The 26,227-nt window shown below is 34.4% G+C and overlaps 1 protein-coding gene across 1 annotated transcript in view; it reads left to right on the plus strand.

The window, feature by feature from the left end:
* Nucleotides 1-26,227, plus strand: part of LOC135081450 (uncharacterized) — a 140,095-nt gene that overhangs the window by 90,155 nt on the left and 23,713 nt on the right. The window contains exon 2 of the mRNA XM_063976144.1: nt 22,161-22,489. Within this exon, the coding sequence (XP_063832214.1) occupies nt 22,161-22,489 (329 nt within the window). The remainder of the gene's footprint in view (nt 1-22,160; nt 22,490-26,227) is intronic.

Genomic DNA, 26,227 nt, shown 5'->3' on the forward strand with positions numbered 1-26,227 from the left:
TGCTCAAATAACAGGTGGGATCAGATTGTATTGCCAAAATTTTTGGAAACCTATTTAACAAGTAAATCTAAGTTACACATTATCTTCCTACTAATTTGTAAATGTGGAAGATTATTTCCTTTTTAAAGTGATTAAGATAATTATTTCGTGTATGATTTAAAGTCTTATTGTTTATTTTCATGCATCGTGAAATTCATAATTAATATTATTGTTTGATTTGGTTTGAGAAATTACTAAATCTGCCTGTCCTACTACTACCGTTCGCTTCTCATTTCCAACTTGTGCCACAAACCAGTATTCCCAAACAGGTTCTGTGTTGTTTGCAAACTTTGCGTTTGTTTACGTTTTATTTTTAGCAATATCGTCTGAATTATCGAGTCAACGCGGACTTTTGATTGTGCTATAAACGTTATCAGTTTTATACCAACTTTTGTGGTTATTTGAGAGGAAATTGTCCTGTAATTAGAAGTTGAGTGTTATTATAAACGGATATCTTTTCTTTAAAAGCCAGGGTTTTTTCTGGGATAATATCAACGTTAAGTTCTCGAGTAATTGTATCTTTATTTACATCTCCTTTGATGACTATCATTTACAAAGATATCACTTTTAATGTGTCCAGCTTAAGATTTTGCTCTTCTAATTTTATTTTAATCACTACGAGTATGAACTGGTTCTGTACGTACGTGTCAAGGTTCTTTCCGTCCTGTCCTGTCCTGTCGTTTTTCGCAGGAATTGTTTTTTGTACCCCGTTTAGAAGTAGACGTGTTCTAATATTTACATTCGACACCAACATCCCGTTTGAGTGTCCCGTAAAATTCCGCTTTTGCAAAATCTCTTTTGCAAAAAGGCCATCAAATAAGATAGTTTTCGTGCCTATTTTCTGGCTCTATCATTATATTACTTCATGTACCTAATTTGATCAAAACAAAACAGCCATTGATTTTCCCATCGCTCAATCGTCTCATACAAAATTCATGGTCACGTACACTACTTGTATGGAGTGGGCGAATGACCGATTGCGTCGGTACGTGTGTGAAATATTCTGTTTGTATTATAAATGTATGGATGCTCTGTATGCAAAAGGTGTGATCTCTTTAATTAACATTTTGTGATTTTTCATACTTATCGTTCCGCAGCTGTCATTGAACGTTTCCTGTAGTTAATTGCAATCAATAGTCTTAATTTTTTTTATGCTAGACAAGGCAGGTGATTTTGACCGCAATCGCACCTGGTGTTAAGTGAGATGCAGTCTAGGATGGTACATATCTGCCCTGTAAGTGCCTATTCACTCTCGCCTTGAAAACGCCCGGATTATAGTGTTCAGGAATATATTCTGTATATCCTAGTAATAGAAATCCTTGGACGTCATTTGGCTGAAACGAATGGACGTACATTTGTTATGATCAGTAAGACTTTCCAAAAGTTATAGTACCTACTTCAAATCTAAATATCTCTATTTAAGATATTATAATATAATTTTACCTTTATTTTTTTTAAACAATATTAAGAGTCCTCCATCACACGACATTGTTGCATCTTACCGCAGCCGTGTCTTATTTTTCAAGCCAATAACTTTAATAACAGTATTTACCGAAGCACCTAAAGAACATTTAATTTACCAACTTGTTAAGAGTTTCAGACAAAAACAACCAAGTGAACTGAGGACTTGGTTATCACGAAGCAAATATTATGAGAGCGATCCGTCGGCAAAGCCAAAGGCGCGGCTCGTGGTAAACAAAACCAAACAATAACGAATAGTTGATATTGTTTACGGTACCAGTTATTTCTGGATGTTTCCAGTTTCGTAAATACACGGCGGGAAATTCTTCGCTTATGGTGGCGCTACGTGGTTAGTGATGCCAACAATCACGACATCGACAAAAAAAATCTAGATAGGTAGGACGAATTCATTAAGACACTGGTACCTAGCTAATAAAATTTATCGGCTAGACTTTCAAAAATAAAATCCCAAAAAATGTCTGTCCGTCTGTCTGTCTATCTACTAAGTTGTAGTAGTTGTAAGTTGTTGTCTAGTTTCTATCTTTTCAGTTAATTTTTACGCAGTTGCGTTTTTATACTAACCAGATCCAAATACATGTATTTAAAAATCGTATTTCTACAGGAAATTGAAAACAGTCGGAAGTAAACAGGTGGTTGGTACTCGTTACGATCGATTTTATTGAAAACCTTTATTCATGTATTTTCTAGAATGCTGGACATCATACATAAATGCAGTATTGGCTGGTCTCCAACTGCATCATCGCATGATTTATTTTCATTTACAATTTTATACTAGTTCCTCGTTGGTTGGCAATGCACTTGATCTTCGATAGTAAGCATTTATACTTTTGTTTGTTGTTGTTTATAGACTTGACTAGAAAAGCTTTCAGTAGGTCCCAAAAGGTGCTATTATGATAGATCACCTGTAGTTTGGAATCTCAATGGAGAAAAATAAATAATAATAAGTAGTCCACCTAGTCTCAAACAAAGCAAAGCTTGTCCTATACGTACTTATAGACAGCTGAAATAAACATAATTGTTGATATCATAGCACATTAATACGAATAACATAGATTGGGATCACATTATTGTCGATATTATCCTATTTTATATAGAGCGAATCTTTACTGTATTCACATTTTTTAAGTCACTATTTTTTATCACCACCATACCTAACCAGTACTTGAGATTAGTACCTATGTAAGTACAGTAAAATGTATGACATCTTCTACATCTACAATGTTATCGATAGTTCCAGCTAATTACAATCCCATCCCTATCCTGTTATTACTTTATGAGAAATAGAAGCGCGTTGACGTAGGTCACGACCATCTGGCGCGCACAACTGTTTGTGAGGTTTTAATGCTCTCGTCTGTGCTGTGTCTGGAGACACACTTATTGTCTTTTGGTCTCGTTTGGTTGTTTTAAAAATAGTTTCAGTTTTATAATTAAGGTCATTAACTTTGGATTCGCCACAATCACCATCCTCGGTGTGTTCTCTTAATGAAATAGCGTAGGACGTCAACTGCTAAATATAGGCCTCCCCCAATGATTTCCATGTTGATCGATTGGTAGCGGCCTGCGTCCAGCGCCTTCCTGCTACCTTTATAATGTCGTCGAAGATACAACATTTAATCTCGGTTGATTGTTTTAAAAATTGTTTTAGTCAAAGACAATTAGTTTGAAGTTTTACATTAGATTATACCGCCATTTCTGTCATAAAAAGGATGCGTAGGAAGCGAACTAATAATATCTGTGCGATTTTGATTTGTAGGTAATTTGAATCTACTGCCTTAGGCTGAGTTAAAATTATTTGATGAATTAAAATTATTATCATTTTATTGTATCAATTTTATTCTGTTTGAGAAAAATATTATTTTTAAAGGCTACTTACAAAACTCTTTCTTTTTTTTTCCATAATCGCTCTTTCACTCCGCCAGATTGATGGTGGAAACCACGTTAATTAGTGGCTAAAACCGCGATTTGGGGTCAAATTGATTGCAAATTGGCTGCTACCGGTTTTGCGAGTGAAAAAAAAGATATTGACTCTGGCGTGGTCCAAGAAATAAAAAGAGGCAGGTTTACTAACTTTATTATTTTTAATAATATTTTATCAACTTTAAAATGTAGAGATGTGTCATCATCAGCAAATTACACAGTATCATATAGATCTGTAAATTATTGAAGGTCATTAATATAAATAAGGAATAGCAAAGGACCTAATATTGATCCCTACGGAATACCTATAGTTGGAGATGATTAGGAATAAACAAAATTGTCCAATTTGTCTCATAAAATAAAGATTAAAAATAATATTTTACGAGTGCTTATAACTTGAACCAAATCAAATTAAGTACATCGTATTGCACTTTGTGTTTTATTCGGGAACTAATTTATTTACGGTTTGTTTTTATATTCAAATTATATAGTTTAAGCTCTTACTTTTAAGCTAAATGAAATGTCTTTTATTTTATTACACTTAAGTTCAAAATTGAACATTTTTTATCTACATAATAATAGACGCCAGTAAGAATATCAATATCAGCATTGAGGCATCTTAAACAGTTCTAATAAGTACGATTTTACTAAAAAAATACATAAAAATAGTCTGATTTGCAACGACTGTATAATATTTTAATTCATAATTTTCCCAATTCTGTCTGTTGTGGACTTGTGGGTATGCAAAATAATATTTTATGGCCAAAGTAAAAAGGTATCAAATGACCAAAACAGCTTTAAATCATCAAAACAATACAAAAGTGATACAACTAGCGACGCGCGCGCAGTTCGGGGTCGATCAACTCGGACGGTAGCGCTCGCTTTTTGATACACACCTACATTATAAAGCTGTTTGTGTGGAGTTTGATATCTTTTAGAAGATCTTGTTTAATTGTTATAATGAAAATTTTAATTGCTAGTGATGATTAATTTTATTTTTATTCGTCAGTAGGTATTACCAATTGAGTACCTATCTGGTCCATAAATTCGTTTTATTTTGTTCTACTTATGGATTGAAAAATGGACAATCAAGTGTAGCGTTAGGTACTTTTGAATTTTACTAGTGGACTTCAATAGACTCATATTTTTGTGCTATTGTTCGCATGTACCTACCAAAATAAAAAAAATAAAAACAGATTTTACGGTGTTAAAGAGGCACATCAGGGTTAAACTTTGACACTTCATGCATTGATCGATCTGCATTATTTTGTAAAAATATGGGACATTTGATACTGGCGTCTCTACAATTTAAAGTAACTATCATAGGTATTATATTTATTCCATCGCGAGAATCATACCCAATAGTTTCAGATGGTGTTGAATTAAATTTAAATTTTCAACGGTGTCCATTACACCTATTCAAACGTTCAAATGATACCAAAAAAACTAAATCTCAGAACACAATCAATTAGATTTAACACATCCCGCTTCATCGTGAAAGGTTTAAGAGACAGCATCATTCATCATTCACGAGAATCAATGTATTCATGGACATAAAAACTTATTTTATATTCGGAAGCCAGTGTAACTGAGAAGTTTTTTTTAGTAACAAAATATTCAAGTTTTTTTACAGACGTTTAGATTTTTTAGAGATTTCTAAACAGGTTTTCGTTACAATTAATGATAGAGTTACAGCAATTGTAAGGTATTGCTACCTTTACTTGTTATTTAAATTTTCTTTTTAAGCTCAAATGGTAGCTTTAAAATTGGTGTTTTCTTTTCTTTTGTTATGAACCACTTTAAATCTTTACTGAGTACAATATCGACTATTTTTTTGCTTTTAGTTGGTTAGGTAAAATCTTCATAATGTCCTATTTTTTTAATAAAAATAGAGACCAAAAAGTAACCACACTATTTCATAAAAATAAAACTGAACTAAAACGGCATATGAGCTAAAGCAAGTAAGTAAATATTTACAAATTACGCGTCTATCACCGTTCTATTTCTGTCTCTGTTAGTTTACGAGTGCGGAGTTGAAACAATAAATCAATTTCAGCGCGTGTCAAGCCAGCGCATTAGCAACTTGGATCAGTCAACAGTCAGAATGGTTTTGTTCTTTTTGACGATGAGATTGACATTGGAGCTGGAAGACATCAAATTGCTCTTTACAATAAAGAAGCAATTGAAAAAAAAAAGATTGCTTATTAAAACGAAACGAGACAAAAATTGCAGCAAATCGTTTGGTACCTACTTTATTTTTTTATATTTACAGTTGAAAGTAAAAAGGTGACTGAGCATCTTCAGTAACTTAGTCTATAAATCTCAAAGGTGGTTCAAATTCAGGGTGGTTATAACTAGGTAGGCTATTAATCTAAGAAACAAATACAAAAAAAAAAAATTCAATTCGAGAGTAACCCACATGATGGCAATTTTTTCTACTACATCCCAATTATGTGCTGCTTTTTTTTGTCTACAAATACTTCAAATTTTGCACCAGTATTCCAATAGTACCCCAATTTAACAAATTTACCCCACATTGACGGATCCACACAATGATGATTTGAAATAGGAACAGGTGTTCCAATATTATTACTACAATGCATTATAGTAAAAAAAGAAAAAGAAGAAAAAAACTAAGCTTTCGAACGAATCAAATCCGTATACGACAATGATTGCTTTACGTCAAAAAATAACACATCTATAATTATGGAATAGTCAAAGCAAAATGCATCCAAAAACAATGTAAATACAGTCTGCATTTGAATCCACAATTTTTTTACATAGGTCGTTTTGCCACGCGGCTTCGAAGAGGTCGTTGGTACCCAGTGGAAACTGAAGCACAGGTGTCCAACGTTCGGTCGGTTAGAAAGAGACAGCAGTCGTTAATCTGTCCACGCGCAAGAGAGATGCAACGAAAATAAACGTTGAACTTATGTTTTTTTTTCTCGTGCTCTCTCCCTCGCCTATGTTCGTGGTTTTTTATTTTTTTATACTTACGTCGTTTTGTTGGTCGCCTGAGCCTTTTTGGCTTATTCTGTAGCTTTTAGCTATATTTTAGGGTTCGTAACTATTATTATTCAGCAGAAAAGGTTAGTTTGACCTTGCCTGTCCTTTGTTTTTTCGGATGCAAAATTAGGGTTGGGATCAAGCAAAAAATATGGTATCAATCATTTTTGCAGTAACCAACTATTATTACCAACGTCTATATTTTGTGGTACCATTAGATTTATTTTTAAAATCTATTAAAGCTACCTAGCTAATAATTATTTATAGTAGGTATGGTCACAATAAAATCTGTGAACTATAGGCATGGTATGATTTTGATTTATCTTAGTCATTAGGTTTTATTTTTCCTGTTACGAAGTGTAAGCCGTTTCTTATTATTTGCAAGTAATACCGGATTATGTCACCCCAATAATAATGAGATTGCAAATCTTATTATCTTTTTGTCAATTTTACCTATTATTATCTAGAGATTTGCTTTGTGTTTACTGTTTAACGTAAAAAAATCGGATATTCAAAAAAATACAGACACTTTACTTTCGATGCTAAGAATGGATTATTAAAACGTACCCGTTATTTATTGTCTAACTAAACCTTTATAAAAAGGTAATAATTGTAAGCACCTAATATAAATGAGTCATTAGTTAAAAAGCCATCTTCATCTTTAAAGAATTAGGTAGTAAGTATTGATGTTACTTAACCGCTAATCCATACGCGTGTCCACAGTAATTACAAAAGAAAGAAACCACAACTAGCTCTTAACAAATGTCCACATCTATCAACCGCTGAATAATTTCTACCAGATAACGCGTACCGTTAGCAAAATAAGTATCTGTACAGAAAAACATATTAACAGCCACTCAAAAACGGCCCTTATGGTCCTAGAGATAAAATGGTAAAGTTAAACTCCGATATGTTTGAATAAGTTTGTTTTTATTCAAAAGTGACGCGCAATAAAATATGAGTGATAGCCAAAAAGATTTTGAGCTTTAACACTTGAACGGTAGAGCTTTCTTTTGAATCATTTGACAGATGCCAGAGATTAGCTCACAAACCATGCAAGTGAAGTTACAGGGTTTTATCGTAATTGATTTTGAACTTTCAGGCTTGGGTTTAAGGTTTAACTTTTTGTTGTGTTGACAGCAAAAAGAAACTTGGTTTCGGTATAATGTAGGTAATGCAAGATCGGCTGTGGATGTACAAAAATTATTGTAATGATAGTGATATGGTCCCGAGTCATTATGGCTCATTGTTCTTCGGTTGCGTGTTTGTAAGTTGGTTTTGATTGTTTCGGATCTGAGCATTAGTTTTCGTTTTGTTTATCAACACACTTTACTTGCCTGTTGCTAGAATTTCTTTTGTATTTTTTTACTGGTTCGTAAATGTGTGCGTCAAAAACATTTTTATTGTGAATAATATTATTGCAAAACTACGAATAGTTCATAAAATCGTTCTAAATTTTTTATTTTATCCTATAATTTTTGCAATGCAAAAGTGTCATCATTTTTCTATCCATTACAAAACAGGAAATAAGATGAATATAGAACAATACTGTGTTATGTCATCATAACATAATCTTTATTTGCCCATATCTTGCACACTGCACACCATAATGAACTAAGATCAACCAAAAACTTAAAAAACAACTTACACACGTGCATCCATTACAACACGGAAAAGTACTCGAAAAAACTGAATTGGCGTTAGGGATTTAAAAGATCCAACACAAAAAAGTTGATCCATCGATTTAGATTTTACCTTGAGTTTCGACCTTAGGCGTAAAGACATAAGAGCAAAACAAAAGCCGTAAGTCAAGAAGGCTGTAGACACTCACACATGGGTAGTTCAGGTGTTGTTGATTTACAGGGACGCAATACAGAGATACGGCGTAAGACCAGTAGTGGACCAGTTTAGACGTAACTGAACGGTAATAATCGTGGTATTGTTGGGTACAGACAGCAAAGACATTTTCTGCTGTATAACAATTTATATCTTGCATCTTGCATATGGGTCATTTTTTAAGGCAGTAGAGAAAATGGGACTTCAGAATGCATTGTGAAATATTCTTCTTATTCTAATAAGTGAGTGGTTTTGTTCATGACTTGGACCTATTTGACTAGTGACCTAGTTTGAATCAGTATTTATTGCAACCTTTTCAGTTTCACATAGAGCTTCATCGCATAGGTACTCTCTACTCTACGTTAAAGTGATAGATCCCTTGTCAGCATAGCATTAATAACATTGTTTCTTCGTAGGTTTCAACGTTTTTGGTGCTTTGGAATTAATTGACATGGACAATGACAATTGAACATTCGTAACTCCATGGTAGAATTGTCTTCCAACCCGTCTGGTCAGCGTGAAGAGTGTAGATAGACCAATCCCTTCATATTATTCTTCTGTTAAATTAGAGAGGCTGCAAAAGTGTTGTGGAGGAGACTGAAATGATTACGATAGTGATGATGAGACGTGCTGCCGAATATGCAAAGATTTTGATAGTTAACGTAAATGTAGAGCTAAACAAAGTCAAAGGATCTCCCAAGGCAAAGAGTGCGACTTTTTGCTAACGATTAAACAATTGAAGATCAGAGGATCTCCCACGAGAAAAAGTGTGACTTTTGAAACTAAATAATGAAATGCTTAATTTTCTGATTAGATTTCTTTGCTCTCCGTACAAGAAGGCAAGCCTCCGCGCAATTGTGCTCAGCACAAACCAACACGTGGTACAAGAAAAGGAGAAAATAATAAACTTTAATTTATGCCACTATAGTACTCGTATCTCGAAAATAAAATAAATGTGTATCTTTTTTTCTTACCGAAGCCTTCTGGGTCATCGACCCCGAGAGATGTGGTTGATTGTCGATAGTTTTTTTTGTTTTTTATTGACAAATGCAAAATGTATGTTGGTATTTGGATCGCTTTGATTACGTTTGGAGTTTCAAAAACGGTATAGAATAGAATTTCCAAGTATGAACTATTGATTTAAGAACAGCAAGCGTTAGTTGTAGTACTGATTTTCTTAATAATAAAAATACATAGGTACTGCAAAACAATCTGTTTAAACTTTTATTCAGTAACCTATTGATCCTCTAATATTAACACTTAATTCATAAAGGATATCCATAAGTTCTTAATCTAGGATTCTTGGTTATTTTTAAAGCTTTAGCTTTCTTATCTTTGAACAGATAGCTTAAAATGGTCCCAGGAAATCAAAGACGTATGGTCAGTTTTATTAATCTTAACTTAGCTTTCGAGCCAGCTGTACAATATTTATAAGGCGAGCCAAGAACCCATAAGCTCTGCCGACAGCTTATAATTTATTCATTTCAATTCCTGCACCGAATGCAAAATGGCCGCCATTTATAGATATTATCGATACTCGATATTCAGCGCACAACACTACCCACGGTAGCAGGCCAACGCCTACACGATCCGTCGTCACAAATAAACCATAGACTCTCGCTTTTAGATATAAGCTACCGTAAAACAAAAAGTTATAACTGATTTGATACTGATACCATGGAGTTGTCTTTTGTTTTTTTATAATCGTGACCTTATGGAAATTTTAAAGGCTCAAAAGCGAGGATGATTGGCATTAAAGTTATAATGTTTTTCAATAGCAAAAGACTTTTAATTAAAGAATGGTTAGGCCCTTTCATAATAGGTGAAGAAATTAAAGAGTCTGAATATTATATTTTAATTATTTTTGATATCTTTTATTTCAAGAAATCTGTTATGTAATGAGGGTTTCCAAAAAAATATTTTAAAATATAACTAAGTAGTAAAACTCATGGTATTGAGCAAAAGGTAAAACAGAAACCCAATTTTATTTTTCCTTTCCATAACGTCCCATCCTTACTTTCTTCCGTAAGATTTACAGCAGTATTTAAAAGTTGATTTACAGTTTGAAACCAATAACAATGGTATCAAAAATTTATTAAAAAACCACAGCTACCGGTATTCGAATCCCAATACGGGCCAAAAATATTTCCAAAAACAAAACCAAGAAAAAAATGGCTCCCGAATTTATGTGGTTGCACGCAAATAAACTCATACGGGCTCTAAATGCCTTGAGATTTTTGTTAAAAACGTTTTGCCACTTTTTTGCCACTTTGGTTTTAAATTATAGTATCTTTAATCTTGGTATTTGCTACTTACGGGCAGAATTAAAACGTATCCCATTTTAGGCCCAGTCTCAATAAATTAATTAAGTTTATACGCTATTTATGTAAATTATAGGTTTTATGCAGCACTTAACTAGAGTTCTACTACAAAAGGTAGTAGATAAAGTTAATTTAATGAAACTTGTGTACTTACGTAAGTTAAACAAACAGAAAATAAAATTAATGTTTTTATTGTAAGGGATTAAATTCTTTCTTGTTTAGTTTGAATTGTAAATATTTTTAACTGTAGTTTTATTGCTTTCAAATTGGTTGATAAAATGCATAAGAATTTACAAGCCGCGTTTTTGTAAAGTATCAGGCGCACCATCTGAATTAAAAAACTATCGTAGATGAAATATTTTGGTATTCGATGAATGTACGAGTATCTTGAGCTTTGAATGAGCTTTTTGACATAGCTCTATCAGATGCCTTATCATGCCTTCTAAGCAAGCTAAGCTGTATCAAATTTAGTATTGCGTAGGTAGCTATAGACAACTCTAATGACAAAATCTGCAATAATAAAGCAATTCAAAACAATCTAGATTTGATTCATAAACTCTGCTAATTTATCACCGTCACTAAATTGGTACCCAGTTTCAATCCATGACTAACTGGTTTCTTAATCATTTTCGTCTGTCTCCAAACTAACGATTTGTCATTAATGTATAGCCTACAGACCTCAATATTTAGGCAAATTCACCCCAATTACCACTACATTAGAAGCTACAGTGATTACCTTGATGTGCTGTTCTCTCTGTACCAGTTGAAAGCTACGAAAATGAAGAAAACAATAAGCCGAGGATCGCATACATCACTCCAAACAATGCTTTGGACGAATTACCATTTGAAAGAGCGCGTAGTACGGTAGTCGAGTTTTTGTTTCAGAAGGCACACTTGCGATTAGTCGCAGGACATTTTTTTTGTCAGACGCTACAGTGCTGCATTGACTACTGTTACTCTAAAAACGTTGTACCCACTTACCTCAAAGCAAAGAAGTGATTTATAGAAATAGATACTTTTTCACCTCACTAAGTTCACTAACTTCATCCCTGTGAATTTCAGTCTGTCAAGATGTAGCCTTTATAATTCAGAAACTAATAAGAACCTCCTACCTGCTTTCTCCTTGTGAAAGATATTAATTCAAAACAGATTTTGTTTCAATAAACAAACATAACATTAGATGAAGTCGACCTAGGCCTGAAATTGTGATTTAAAGAGATAGTCTCTTATGCTGTTTTATAAAAGCAGAAAGCACCCTGTAAGAAACAAAGTTTTCAGTCGAAAGTGTGCGCAAACCCATCCTAGAAAAGTAATTGTCATTCGTCGCCGTTCGCGGGCACAATAATTAATAAGTTTGTGGTTTAAAAGAATTTGCATACAATGGGACGTCTGTCCCTTCTGAAAATAAACTCGTAGTAGTAATACTATGTCTATGGGCCCTTAGATTTACGTTTTGCAAGTAAGATTTTTCTAATACTTAAGTATTCCTTACTGCTATGAATAAGCCCTAAAGAGCGTCACTTTATGTGAAAATCTATTGATAATAATACCTTATTACAATGATAATGGAAATAATATTAAAGAGAAGCAAATGAAGGGAATAAATGATAATAATAATATGGAAATAATAATATTGCATAAACTAATTGAAGGGCGTGCTTCTGCAGTGTAAACTAAATGACCTGATGATGAAGATAATGATTGTACTATAAAAGTCTTTAATAACCTAGAAACGGTGGCTTTCATCTAATTAAATATGACGAGTCCGGGTACTAAGAACTTGATACAAAACTTTGTCAAAATCAAAATCAAAATCAACGTGAAACTTTTTTTGATTATAATTGATAAGAATTATTTTTGGGATTTTTTTGTGTGGTCATCTTCAACAATTTTAGATTATTTAATCACCCCTCTTGACCATGTTTAAATTCCTTCGATTAACATTTAAAATAAGAATAGTAATTACACCGTATTACACAATTATCTAGAAACAAATTATTCGAATATTTGAAACCTATAAACATGTCAAAATGTCGAAACGCCTCCTCGATCATCAAGATATCAAAATAAAGCAAAAATTACCAAAAAACTCCACCGTTGATATTTATCTAAATTGATCCTTAAATCTTAAGAACAAGAAACTACTAAAGTTACTGGCAACAATACAGATCAGAATGAAAACGTTACAAATAAAAATGCTTTAGAAGTGTGGTCAGAAGAAATGATTGTTCACCCGGAACCATTAAATGAAGCATCAATGCCGTACATCTGAGTTTTAAGTGATAGTTTGATGGCTCATAATGGAGCTGCAGCTACGATTTGGTATATCACAAATAATAACAATAATGGGAACAACAATTAAGTTTAATAATACGTAATTGTGACTGGGGATGGTGCCCGAGGTTATTTTGAAGCTTTTACTCTAACGTTTGAAGAAATTAATGGTAATCAATTAAATGGTATTAAAGTTGCTCTACCAGATGATTAGGAAAGATCAAGGAAGGTTTAATTTAAGTGGAGATGTTAATTCGGAGTTTCTATAATTTTAATACTGTTTACTACACAATTTCCTGTAATTCTACTATTGACCAACGCTAACTTCTGGATAACTGTATTTGTTTGATATTCATTGGTAATTTGAATAAATCAAAATGTAATTAATATTTTAATAAATAATAAATGAAGCACTAAAATATTATGACTTTCTTCTTCAGTGTGAATAACCGTTCAAAAGTACTTTTCGTCGACTTATTATGGGGATGTTTCATTAATTTCTGTCGTTGGATTGAAAATACTATGTCATTGCATCTCTTCAAGTAATTATCCAACGGTCAACAGCATCTATTATGCTTATAATTGTTGTTAAACACTTAATCCTATCTTTCTGCCAAGTAACTGTACAACCAGTTCTAAATCATAGTGATTCGAAGTCTTCCACTTGGTCAGCCAGTCAATCTTTGACCAGTTTTAATAATCCTTCGTCTAAATAGGGGAAGTGTGAGTTCAGTTAGAAACTAAAGGGTTCTGTGCGGATTAAAATTTTATTCGTGACAAATCCTGATAGGGAAGTTATTCAACGTAGATTTTACCAGGATAGATATAACTAGCTTTCCGCCCGCGGCTTCGCGCGCGTGTACTACATTATCTACATATTTTACGGAACCCTATTTTTTTCCAAAATAAAATTTAGCCTATGTTACTCGTGGATAATGTAGCTTTCAAATGGTGAAAGATTTTTTTTAAAAACGGTCCAGTAGTTTTTGAGCCTATTCATTACAACCAAACAAACAAAGTTTTCCTCTTTATAATATTAGTGTAGATTATGCGAGTACTTTTCAGCCACGTTTAGGTAATGTATTTCATGAGTGTATCTTAGTCAGTAATTTTAGAGTGTTGAGACAAAATAACTTAGACGATCAATAATATACCTTGTACTTTACTTTACTAATTGTATAGCAACTTAGAATAAGGAAAATTCCGATTTCTAGGTAATTTAGATTCACCGAATAAAAGTGTTCTTTGAAGGATCCCTAAAACTCACTAGATCAATCCTCAAGACCATTTCACGTCTACAAAAGAGAATGAAATCGTCACTTTTTGTGATCCTGAGAAATTTCAAGTTCTACAAATCGATTAATCACGCAGATTCGATTGAAGGATTCCCTATTGTGTGCAGTCATCGGATTGTCCTGCTGGAATAATGGTGGGTCAGCAGTGACAAAGCAGTAATGCAATGGCCGATTGGTCAAAACAAGTTTTCGATGGGGATTTGTACTGATTCAAAAACTATGATAATTTCTCAACTGATTCCTTTGGGGATGGAAAACATCATCATCACACAGCTTGTTGAATTGATTGAGTTGAATTTGAATTTTTACCACGGTTAATGCGATCTAGGAATTCATAAGATTAGTGACGTCTCTATTTTAAGTGTTCATATTTTTCTCATTATGTATCATAGATTTGGTTAAATTACCTTTTGTCAATTTTAATACTTCTTTAATTAAATCTAGCTGAAAGATCATTGTACAGTCTTCGTTTTTAAAATCTACATGATTGTTTAGATTTTTATTGTAATAAAGAAATAGGTGTTACGTTAAAGTGTCTTCGACTATATTATGTTTCATTAAAACTTTATAACCTTCAATAGAATCGTACCAATTACTAATTCGAAAGACAATTTTAAGGGTCGTTTCTACTGCTCCGTCTTTGTATTAGTCTGCTATCGATGTTGATTTATGTGGGCCATAAAACTGACCGTTTTATGACGTCCAAGTGTTTGAAGAAACTCTTATACACCTCAGTGTTTACTCCCAACAAAGTATGGAGTTTATAGATTTGGTTTAGTTTTATGGCCCCTTTTCTAGGTGAAAGCGATTCTGATTTATGTTTTGATGAATAATTAAACTGTTTATTTGCTTAGTCATAAAGTTTAAAATGGATTGATGAAACACTTTGTTTAAGTGATGCTAAAAGTTTGCATATAAGTAGGTATAAAGTGCTCCAATTTTAATTAAATTAAAACATTATGTGCACTCATGAAAACCACTGTTTTCTAATCGAAAAGAAAAGAGTGAGTGAAAAGAGTGTTTTTTAAATAGAAATACATAAATTAACGGTAATTTACGAGTATATTTGGTACCAAAGATTTTTTTGCTACTAACTTAAAGATACCGGTGTGTAGCGTTGCAGTTTTGGCTGTTTTCACAAATTGATATTTCTTCTCGATATTTGGATTTAGGATACCACTGGCGACATCTATTGGCGTGATTTTGAATTAATTTGCAATAGATGGCGCTTTTTGCTCAGTCAATTCAAATATATTTTATTGAAACATTTCCTAATGTTTTTGTTTTGATTGTTCTATTTTTTAATAGAATATTTTCAGTGTTCAGGAGATTGTTTTCATCATGGTTTTTATTAGTATTTGCTTTTTATCTAAGCGGCGAAACGAAACGTTTCGCGATGTCAATACGAGTCATTGTCACTGTCAGTTGAGCTGTCAAATCACTTTGGAATTTTGGTCGATCTTGCGCAACCGCAATTTTATTATTTTCGGGGATGTAATCCTCTATGTTTCAAATCGTGTGTTGCAGAATGCATCCACGATAATTTCTTAATATAATTTAAAATAAACACACATGAGGTAAGTTCCCGTCGGAGAATTTATTTATTTTTTTCGTGATTGATGATTTTCGTATTCCAGTACGTGGTATTTCATGTGGTCGTTTCTTTCAGAAATTTCCTAAACGTTATGTTGGACGAGGGCTGGGATGCTGAAGACTGCGAGTGAAGCTTAAATTAGCGAACAGTCTTCGTAAGTATTTCTTTCCCATTGCGGTTTTTTTCATAACCTAATGCCACGTTCCACATGTGATCCTGACACTCGTGTTTTTCGTTTCAGATGCGGGATTTCATAATTTCATAATTTCAGATTTTACAAGATTTTATAATTTAAACATAATATTTTGATGATATTTCATATATTTTAATTTCTCTTCGTTTCGTATGAAATATTTCTCCTTTCTAAACTGCTGATCTCTTCGCATTTCCTCCTTGTCATCAAACCTCTGTCTCTGCAAGAGTTTGAACGCTTACCTGTCGAGGAGATGCAAGAGCTTGAGGCCGTGGAGGACGCTGCTTGGAGCCTAAAAGTGTGCGAGACCCGTTGGACCCCGGAAGAAGAGAGGAACGTTCAGGGTAGCGGCTTATAACCGCATGGCTTCCAAGGTACCCACTTTTCCGTCCTTCAAGTAGGAGTCTTTCCGACCTGACATCGTGCAGTTATCTTAACTATTAGAGTCTTTTAATATTTAGGCTGAGTTTTAAGAAATTTGTAGTGGCAATAATATTCACCAAACCGAACCTAATTAACGACCCTGAATCCCTTGAGATTGGCACTATCCATTACAGTAGTTATAATATCGTAATTGTCAATTGTATTCAAGCTTACGAGACAAAATAAATTGTGTCAATTGAGAGGGAGCTGTTTTATTTACATTTTCTAATTTCACACAAGGAACGGTAACTTTATATAAATTTCTGCAAGCCGGACAACCTCTTTTTCACGTGCAGACAATTCACCATCTTCTCCGTCTGCACCGGTGGCGGTTCAATTCCAGTCACCAAGCCGCCAGGAAAAAATCCTTTCTTGCAGGTGATAAACAAACAGATAAGTTCGTTGAATCCGTCCTAAAAAAGAAATCACTTTCTTAGTAACTCCATCGAGTAAATAAAGCAATGCTCAAATATAGGACGAACCCATCAAAGACCGCTACCTTAACAACAGTACTATTACAACTACTAAACGCGTTGACACACGCAATAATGAAAACGCACTCAAATTGCACTTGCACAAACCTTGCATTAGTTTAGTGATGTGCTAGAGATCTATCGATAAAGTGATCAATCTTCTCTAGGCCTCTTCTCATTGGAATTGGAGTGACTCTACTTAACTCTACTCTATTACCGTTTAGAAACGAAAAAGTTTTTGAACCATCGGTATGACCCACCGATGAGCCATAATCTTTGCCAACGTACTTATTGGAGTAGTTTAAGATATATTTTTAGCATCTAAACTAGTCCCAACCATAACATTTAAACTAGATTCGAGTGTACACGTCATAAGAAATCAAACTATTTTTTTTTTTAAATAAAACACCGTCCTGTATGTGACTGTTATAAATGTTAAATGACCTGAATGGCTAAAATCTTCAATAATATTTTTGGTTTACTGTTATTTAGGTAGTGGCATCGATAACTCAAGTATTTTTGTTATATCGATAGTCTAATCTGTCTTTACCTTCACATCACTATCTCTCCTAGACGGTTAGTTATTATTATGTGAAATTACATATGGATTAGCAAATTAAGGTACCGCAAAGCGAGCTGTGATGAAATCAGAGTTGTAAACAGTGATTATCCTTGTCGAGTGGATGTTAAACTTCTTTTGCGTAAATATATAGGTTGGATTTTTTAAGTGCGCACGCGCAGCTAGTCGGGCAAATAAAAAAATACACAAAATAGTAAAAATTGCTTAAATACTACGCTTTTTCGATGAATCTAACCAAATAGGGTTTATTAAACTTTTGATCTTTTTCCCCATTCCCTTCTTACCATGGGTAATTAAGTTTCAATAAATTTAAATTTTGAAATGTCTATGAGTAATACGTGGGTTCAAGATTGACCACAACACTGTAGATTTTGGTTGCTATTTTTTTTGCTTCTTCTATTTAACTGAAAAGATAGAAACAAGACAACTTATCACCCTGTATAATAAATAGTTACTGGTAGACATAGCGGCGTTAGACGATGGAACAAGAACAAGTAGTGCTTTTCATTGCGTTAACTAAAGTTTTTGATACTTTCTGCGCGGCAGAATAAAGCTTAGTTTAAGCACCAATCATTAAAGTGAAACACACCAAATAGCTTTTTTATAAAATCTAAACACTAAAACATTAATAAGGCTCAAATACCCAAAAGTTAAAAGGACATGTAAAGTGGGCTTTTAAAAAGCACTTTTACACGTCCCAGTATTAACCCTACCACTGCTTCAGGACAATAAATGGGCCAGTACTGAGAAGAAGCAGCGCAAGAAACTCAGTCACTATTGTAGTGGCGATACTACTAACGCCCGTATAAATTCACAAACATTACTATGAGGTCTCACGGCGCGCGTGGACGCACAGGGTGACACACGAACCAATCACAGAGGAAACTATTGACGTAGGTACATTCAAGATTAACCTCTTCTGCAGATAGATTTCGACATTTAAACCTTTTAAGCATAATCCATCGAACATTTAGCCACTGATAAGTACTGACCACGTTGACAAAGCAATAAACATTCACAAATGGTCCATTGTTATGATTAGTGTTCGTACAGTCGCAATCAAGTCCAAATAAATAACTAGATTGTATTTCCAGCCTTTTGTTGATGGTGGCGACAAGGTGAGGTGGTTTTGTTAAATAGGATAAGCTAGTTTGAAAATGTATTAGTTGATTGCCTTTTTGGGTCGTTTCACGTATTGAAAGGTGATTAGTCATTTCACATTATAATTGGCAAGTTGGACAAAAATCTTAGTCGAAGGATGTAATGATGAAGAGAAAATATTTATTTAAATCTGTCTAATAATAAAAAAGACATTTGGGTTAGGTACAAAGCACAGCAAAATAGGAAAAATATAATAATTTAAAACAGTTTCAGTAAGCATTTTAACCTTTGGTAATTTATTATTAGTTAATTTACTGAATTGAAACCAATACAATATCTATTCTTATGTCTAATAGTAATATAGGCATGTACATGTAAGTCACTGTTTTTCCCTAAACCCTACATCGTCCCCACATCGGAAATTATGCTATTAGTTGTATAGTACGTTTCTTGCTCATGTTAACAGTTTTAATGTGGCATCTTCTTTATGTGACATGTCCAGGCAATTTCCTTTATTAGCTCAGTTTGCTGAGTATGTTGCTTTATACTGACTTTTATGTAAGATTCTTTACATTTCTTGTGGTTTTTACTTTTTATTCTAACTAATTAGACGACGTAACCATCAGTTGGAAGAAGTTATTTTCTCCTGTTTCTACCTAAATTGATGTCTTTCGATTTAAGAATTAAAAATATTTTTGTTACTATCCATGTTATTGATTAATATTAACAGCCAGTTACCTAAAATATAAACAAACTCTACTACTATTACTCAACAATCTTTTTGCAAATATTTAACCTGTTTTGAATTATTATTATTATTCATCATCACACCTAAAACTTTGTGACACTAATTCTGTAATTCAATACTCCGAAATTCACTACCAATTGCTCTTCAAGATTTAAGGTCTTTATAAAAAAATCATCCATAAAAACGGAATCGCCGTCCCATTCTTCCATCTCTTCCGTATTCCTATTTCGCAAAATACACCCGTCACCGCCCGACCGCGTAATTCCAAACAGCATGGAATACGTAAAATAAATAATATAGACGGGATATTGTAATAGGCGTAAGCCAGGGACACCTGTGTTACGCGCTCCATGCCGGGAAAAAACGAGCGGGCTATCAGTGCATCGGGCTAGGAACTATGGATGCGGCAATGATCGAAAGGTAGCGAAGCGATGTTTCTTTTTAATATCAGTCCAACTAAAAAGCACACGTCAACTTTTGCATCTTTTTGATTATAGGGGTGGTTTGAATCATTTGCATTTTGCTGGTGTACTTTTTTTTTGAGATATTTTTTATTTTCTTAGCAGTGATGATGGCACTTCAGTTTGTTGATGATGGCATTTCATTCGTTTTTGAAATGCTAATTTAGAAAATTGTATAATAATAATATGATCCGGTACAAAGTATTGTATTATTTTATTATCTTTAAAAAGAAACTGTTAAGCCCTAGAAACCGATCAGTTCTTAAATGCTACATAGAAACCTATTTGGCGATCATACTAAATACTAATAAAGCTGTTGAAACCATACCAAAATTTGTCTCTGGTAAAGAAGAGATTCATGCTCTAACAGCAGAAGCTTCAAACCTCATGGTAGAAATACCCTAGTAATTTAAGTTTAGTTTAGTGTCTTATCCACACTAACACCAACGATGCACTTAACCCGCGACGGGTATATCCTCCGTCCCGCTCGGCCGGTCGGTGCACGTGTGCCGTTGGAACCAGTTCTCTGCGCGAGCGCGGCCCATGATTTTATTAATTTGTGTTTCTTACCGCCACAGTTCATTGGCGATCGGTTCGGTAAGCTGTTTTGAATATAAGCGATAATTTGCATATTTTTAGGGTAGTTATGCCAGTTTTCACCATCAGTCCCTATTTTTAAGTGACCCCTATGGTAACACATGACATGAATTTTGTTGTCAAAGGGGTCACTTAAAAATTAGTGATTGATGGTGAAAACGGGCATTAGACTTATAGATTCATGGTTGATCCCATTTGTTCCACCAAGAGGATATTAAGTCAAGTAACTTGAGAAGACTTGCTTTTTAATAATGATGAATTATTAATTTTGACAATTCTTTTTCTTTGGCGTTGTAAAATAAGAATTTCGTGCTTCACTTTCCTCCAGCAACTTTTTGTACAAATAAAATCACCTATTTAATTTAGATACCATATTTTATAACGATTGTACCATGATATCAGTATCATGCAATGACCATTTCGTATCATCTGCAACAGTCGATTATTTTCCAAAACAGGAAGGATCTTTCTTGGAAAATCTTTGGACTGAATAAGTAAGAAATTGAATTCTAGATCTAGATAGACATAAGAATCGTCACCTACGACACAAACCCTCCTGCACTGTGGCCCGTACCTCCTCATGACTCCTGCTGCCCTGGTGCCGGCTCCGTCGATTCGCCTGATAACAAATTACTTTGCTTTGTTCTGTCAGCCACCAGACACTTTTTGTGCATATTTGTCAACTTCCAATAGTATTTTGATTTTACGCGCAGTTGCGAAACTCTTTTGTGGGGCAGGTAGCGTCTGATGGGTTGGAGACTTTGTGTTAAAAGATAACCTTTTGTTGGCTTTGAAATCAAGTTTAGGTCTTCCAAATAAAGATTGCAAGGTCATTTCTTTGAGTCGAAAAAAATGGTGATGAATTTCACTTAGACATTAAAAAAGACTGCACACAATTTTGAACTCTCTCAATACCTTTAAAATCTAATTAAATTAGCTTTGATAAGTTCTGTTCTTCATCGATCGTTCGAGTACAATAAGGAACTGTATCGTTCACCCTTTAACTTGATACTTCAGTTAGCCAGTAATTCAGCAGGCTAGTAGTTCATCGTTTAACTCTATAAACTAAAACTTTACACAAGTCCTTAAAAAGCTTGCCAAAATCAAGCTTAATTTCGTCGCTAAAATCTTTCACACCGATTCCTTGGCTTACAACTATAGACTGCTTTGTTTTCAAGTTTATTTGTTGGGTCCAAATAAAATATTTTCTTTAAAGTTTTTTCTCGCAAACTTGACTAAAAAGTATTAAGTGCGCTGTCACCGCGACCCACGCGGCACGGCGTAGGCGAAACGACCATAAACTTTTGATTTAGTACAAGATCAGCGTTTTTACGGCGACTTGCCTAAATTGCGTGTACTACACGCGCATTATAGTGTCTGATGTTATTGTTTGATAGTTAACCTTAATTTTGGATTGAAAGTGATGTTTTACAACGAAAGGGCCCACAAATCATACTGGTCTATATTTTAAAGCAACTTCATCCATCTTTCATTCGTAAATGTAATTAGGGTATTTACCTATAACATGACAGGCTATGCAGATGTATCTAACCTACCTATAGTTAGAACCCATGTTTTATTCGAAACTTAAAAAAGAAGTAAAAATCTGTCAGTTGCATAAGTTAATTTTGTTCTCGTGCTCAAATTTAATACAACAACTTTGTGCATATGACCAATATTCCAAACTTTAGAAATCCACTCCATAGTAATTCACCTATCATCTTATACAATTTCAATATTTACCTCTAAGCACTTGAATCCCTGAGACCAGATTTAAAATTAATCACACTTCTAACAAAACCATTTCTTCTTCTTTACAGACCGCCCCTACTCAGAGTCCGATGCCGACCGTCCGCCGCCGCACCAGCCCCACCACTGCCGTCGCTCAGCCTCCTCCCCCCCTCTAACCCTGACCCTCGACTCCGATCTAGAAGACGATGTCTTCATCAGCCCCCGAACCGACAACGGCAACGACCCATTCTCCACCAGAAACCTGGACATCTTCGGCTATGGAAGTCCCAGGACTCCTGCGGGAGTGCTCTTGAGTCCTCGAAGGGAGAGATCGTTCACTTTTTCGGTGACGAGCGAGAAACATTGGAGGGATAAGGGGGGGACGGATGTGGCTGATGGAGTTGCTGATGCTGATGTGGTGAGTTTCTTTTGTCTTTTTCTTTTCTCTAGTTCAGTTATTATGATACCTAGAGTTATTCTAGTACTAGTAATACGTACTTGTGAGTTTTTGTGGCTTGTTTAACACAAATGTATCTTTGTAACTTTAAGAAAGAGCAGGGCCTCCTAACACAGGTATTATACTTAAAAGGAGACCCCAGCCACTTGCAACAATATGTTAACTTCAAAGATACTGAATAAACGTTTTTTCTTTCTTTTTTTTATGACGTAGATTGATATCTAATTGTACAACAACGTGACTACGAACGTAGATCTTAATTATATGAGTCTCACAAATCACTAAACAATTTTTGTGTCAAAATGGTCAATGTGAAGCTAATTTAGGTGTAGTTCAATTAATTACAAATCCGAAACTCTGCACTAGGTAGCGACGCGAGTTTCTGTTTTAATTACATATTCTCATTTTTATAATCGGGATAAAAAAGAACCTCCAGACTCCAATTTTTCCTCAAAGGATTCTCAGAATTGTATGAATATTTTTTTACTTAACTCGTATATTACCATGTAACATACTAATTGCTTAGTTACAAGACGTACAGTCAGAGTCACCTTTTGTGGCACTTCCTATTTTAAAATACAAATCCACCTCAGTTCATTTAATAAATCATAAACGTAAAATATTTCGTTCATAAGTGCCTAATAAACGTTGCTTTAAAGCAAACACATTCACGCGCGATACTTTGTCCAACCTCAACTCGCGATATGATTCACCATTCATGTCGATGAACTACGGCCCATTGTTAGACAAAGAAGGTATTATCTGTTAAACAGGACAAAATTTAAATATCTAAACCACAAAGTAATCCAGCAAAATTGATATAACCAATCTAACAAGGACAATGAACCCTGTGTATATTTTTGACACTGTGTATTTTCAAATAATTCATAAATTTACGAGTAAACGAAAACAATAACAAAGACAATTCGTAAGTTTATAAGCTCTAAAATTTGTAAGTACATTATCTAATTTAACTTGAAAGTTTTGAAAGAACGAACGGTTTGCCGAATGCCTGTTAGATTACACGAGCAAAATCACAAACCGGCTGCTTAACAAATTGCTATTTCAAACGGATAGGCGTTAACTGGTAACGGTCCCTAATTTTTATATTTTTTATTTCGATTCAGTAGTTCCAACAATAACAATTATATTGTTAATGCCTATAATAAAATACAAAATGCTGACAGGGCTGGCTTCCAATAGATACCGGTTAATGCTCAAATAAAAATTTCATGAATTTATTATTATAAATAAGAGCTACAGTTGGATTGAGAAGGAATCTTTGCAATGGTACTTGCACATGGTACTTGTTTCCTTCAGTTAAGTACTTCTAATAGGCGTGATTTTCTGTTTTCTAACTACCTAAGTATGTTGTTTTTCAAACAATTTATTTTTGCTTTCTCCATTTTACTTAACAAAACTTTATGTGCCTCTGAAAACTTGAAATAATGTACTAAGTTTGATATCACTGAATGATCCGCATCGTGATCTTCAGGATGTGGTATTATGTAGAAAAGCGATGATTTCGAATATAAAAAAAAATCTACTTGATCTGTGCAACTTTTCCTAAAATCGCTTGGTGGATAGTTAACAAAAAAATAACTAATTTTAGTATAAGTTCTAACTCATATTCACAGGCCGAAGAATAACATGCCTAAAGTGCAACTACGAGTACACTTAGTTACTAGATGAGATCATGATAAATTAGGTCATAAAATAGCAATACTAAGCACAGTGACACAGTGCGCCAAGATGGCAGCGGGCCAAGATGCGCTCACGCATACTACAAGTACGATCCTGCTGAGTGATAAACTAATGGCTGCTGATGCTTCCGCATCTTCAAAATAAATAAAATAAATATCCTTGGACATTTTACACTATCACCCGTATTCACAAACGATGCTTGCTAAAGTGAAGCAGCAAATCGAACGCGCAGCGTTGAACAGAGCTCTGTGATTGGTTCATGTTCACCCTGTGCGTCCACGCGCACTGTGAGACCTCATAGTAATGTTTATTAATTTACGGGCGTATGTCATCTAGTCTCAAACGAAGCAAAGCATAATAGTCAGAGTGAAATAGTTCGTGACACCCAAAGTGGACAAAAACTTGACAACACTTAACTACCTAAATGACGTGATGTAAACTTTTTGGTTACTTTGGTCGTCATGAACAATTTGACCTACTATAGGTATACCAAACAACGGATATCTATCTATACTTATAATAAATCTGTAGAGAGGTCAATTCTGTACATGAAATATATTTTTAAAATATATATCAGGGGGTGATTAGTGATCGATACTGATGCCAAAAATGCAATCAGTAAATTTTTTGTCTGTCTGTCTGTCCGTCTGTATGTTCCTTATAGAAACAAAAACTACTCGACGGATTTTAACTAAACTTGGTACAATTATTCTTCATACACCTAGGCAGGTTATAGTATACTTAGGAATTCCCACGGGAACAGGAATTAGCGGGAAAATCCTTTTGTATGAAAAATCTAAACGCTTAACGGAAGTTAGACGCTTGAAATTTGGCATGTAGGTACCTTAGTAAACTTAAAGCTTAGTTACAATAGGATATTGCAAAATTCCCACGGGAACGGGAGTTAGCGGGAAAAAACCTTTGTATGAAAAAATCTAAACCGCGTAAGATAGATGAATGGGGTACGGGACTATTCCCACATCTCGTTCCCACCACTGCAACTCCTGTGTAGCCAGGATCTACAGCTTGACCGCCACAAAAACCCAACCAATGAAGGTCAAGTTTGTCCCGGAGGAAAGTTAAACTGTCATTGGACCCGCAACGAAATTAATCAGAAGAACATAGGAGGAGTTCGAAATTAAGGTGAAGATGAAGGGGGTAAAACGGGATCTACGCGTACGAAGTCGCGGGCGGCCACTAGTACCTATTTAAATAAAGTTAGATACTTTTTTGCACTAAAACGCCCAGCAATAATGACACATCTCTTTGAGCGCCATCAGTAGGTACAAAGTCCAATACACAATAAACCAAAATACGAACAATAAATCAGTCCAAAATAGCACGGTATTATGAAATGTAGCGTCACATTTATGAAAACTACGCGTAATTTTTCATTATCTATTTCTGTCCTTAAACAGAAACTCTTGCGCAATATAACAGTTAGAATTATGGTTATTCAATATTATAAATAGATTTATGACGATTGTTTACATGATTCTGAAGAAGTGGGGCACATTTTGAAACGTTTGTCACGTCATTTGTTTTACTTAAATAGTGACGTTAGAATATTATGATGGCGTTTCGTGTCATGGTAGGCCAGTAGAATTAAACACAAAAATTGATTAAATCGGAAATAATTCCTACAAAAGATTTTTTTGCTTTAATGGCTTCATTGGTTGCCCATTAAGACTCTCCTAAGTTTTCGACTTCGACGGAGTTGTGCTTAAGTGGTGGGGGCCCCCGAAAGCGGCGTTTTTTCGGTTTTCCGGTTATACCGCGTAAAGGACTTACCCTATCGAAAAGTGGTCTTCATGACGGTTGAAGGGCACTTAATCCTGCATTGAATAAGACCAAATTCATATGTTTTGGACAAACCGTTCTCGCGCTAAAGTTCGGCAAAGTAGAAAATATACGTATAATTAATGACCCTCTCCACGTCCAATGGCTTGTTACCCACATGCTTCCAAGCCTTGTAAAGGGTCGCCTTAATCAGTG

The sequence above is a fragment of the Ostrinia nubilalis genome, chromosome 20 (assembly GCF_963855985.1).
Source record: "Ostrinia nubilalis chromosome 20, ilOstNubi1.1, whole genome shotgun sequence".
Classification (NCBI taxonomy): Eukaryota; Metazoa; Arthropoda; class Insecta; order Lepidoptera; family Crambidae; genus Ostrinia; species Ostrinia nubilalis.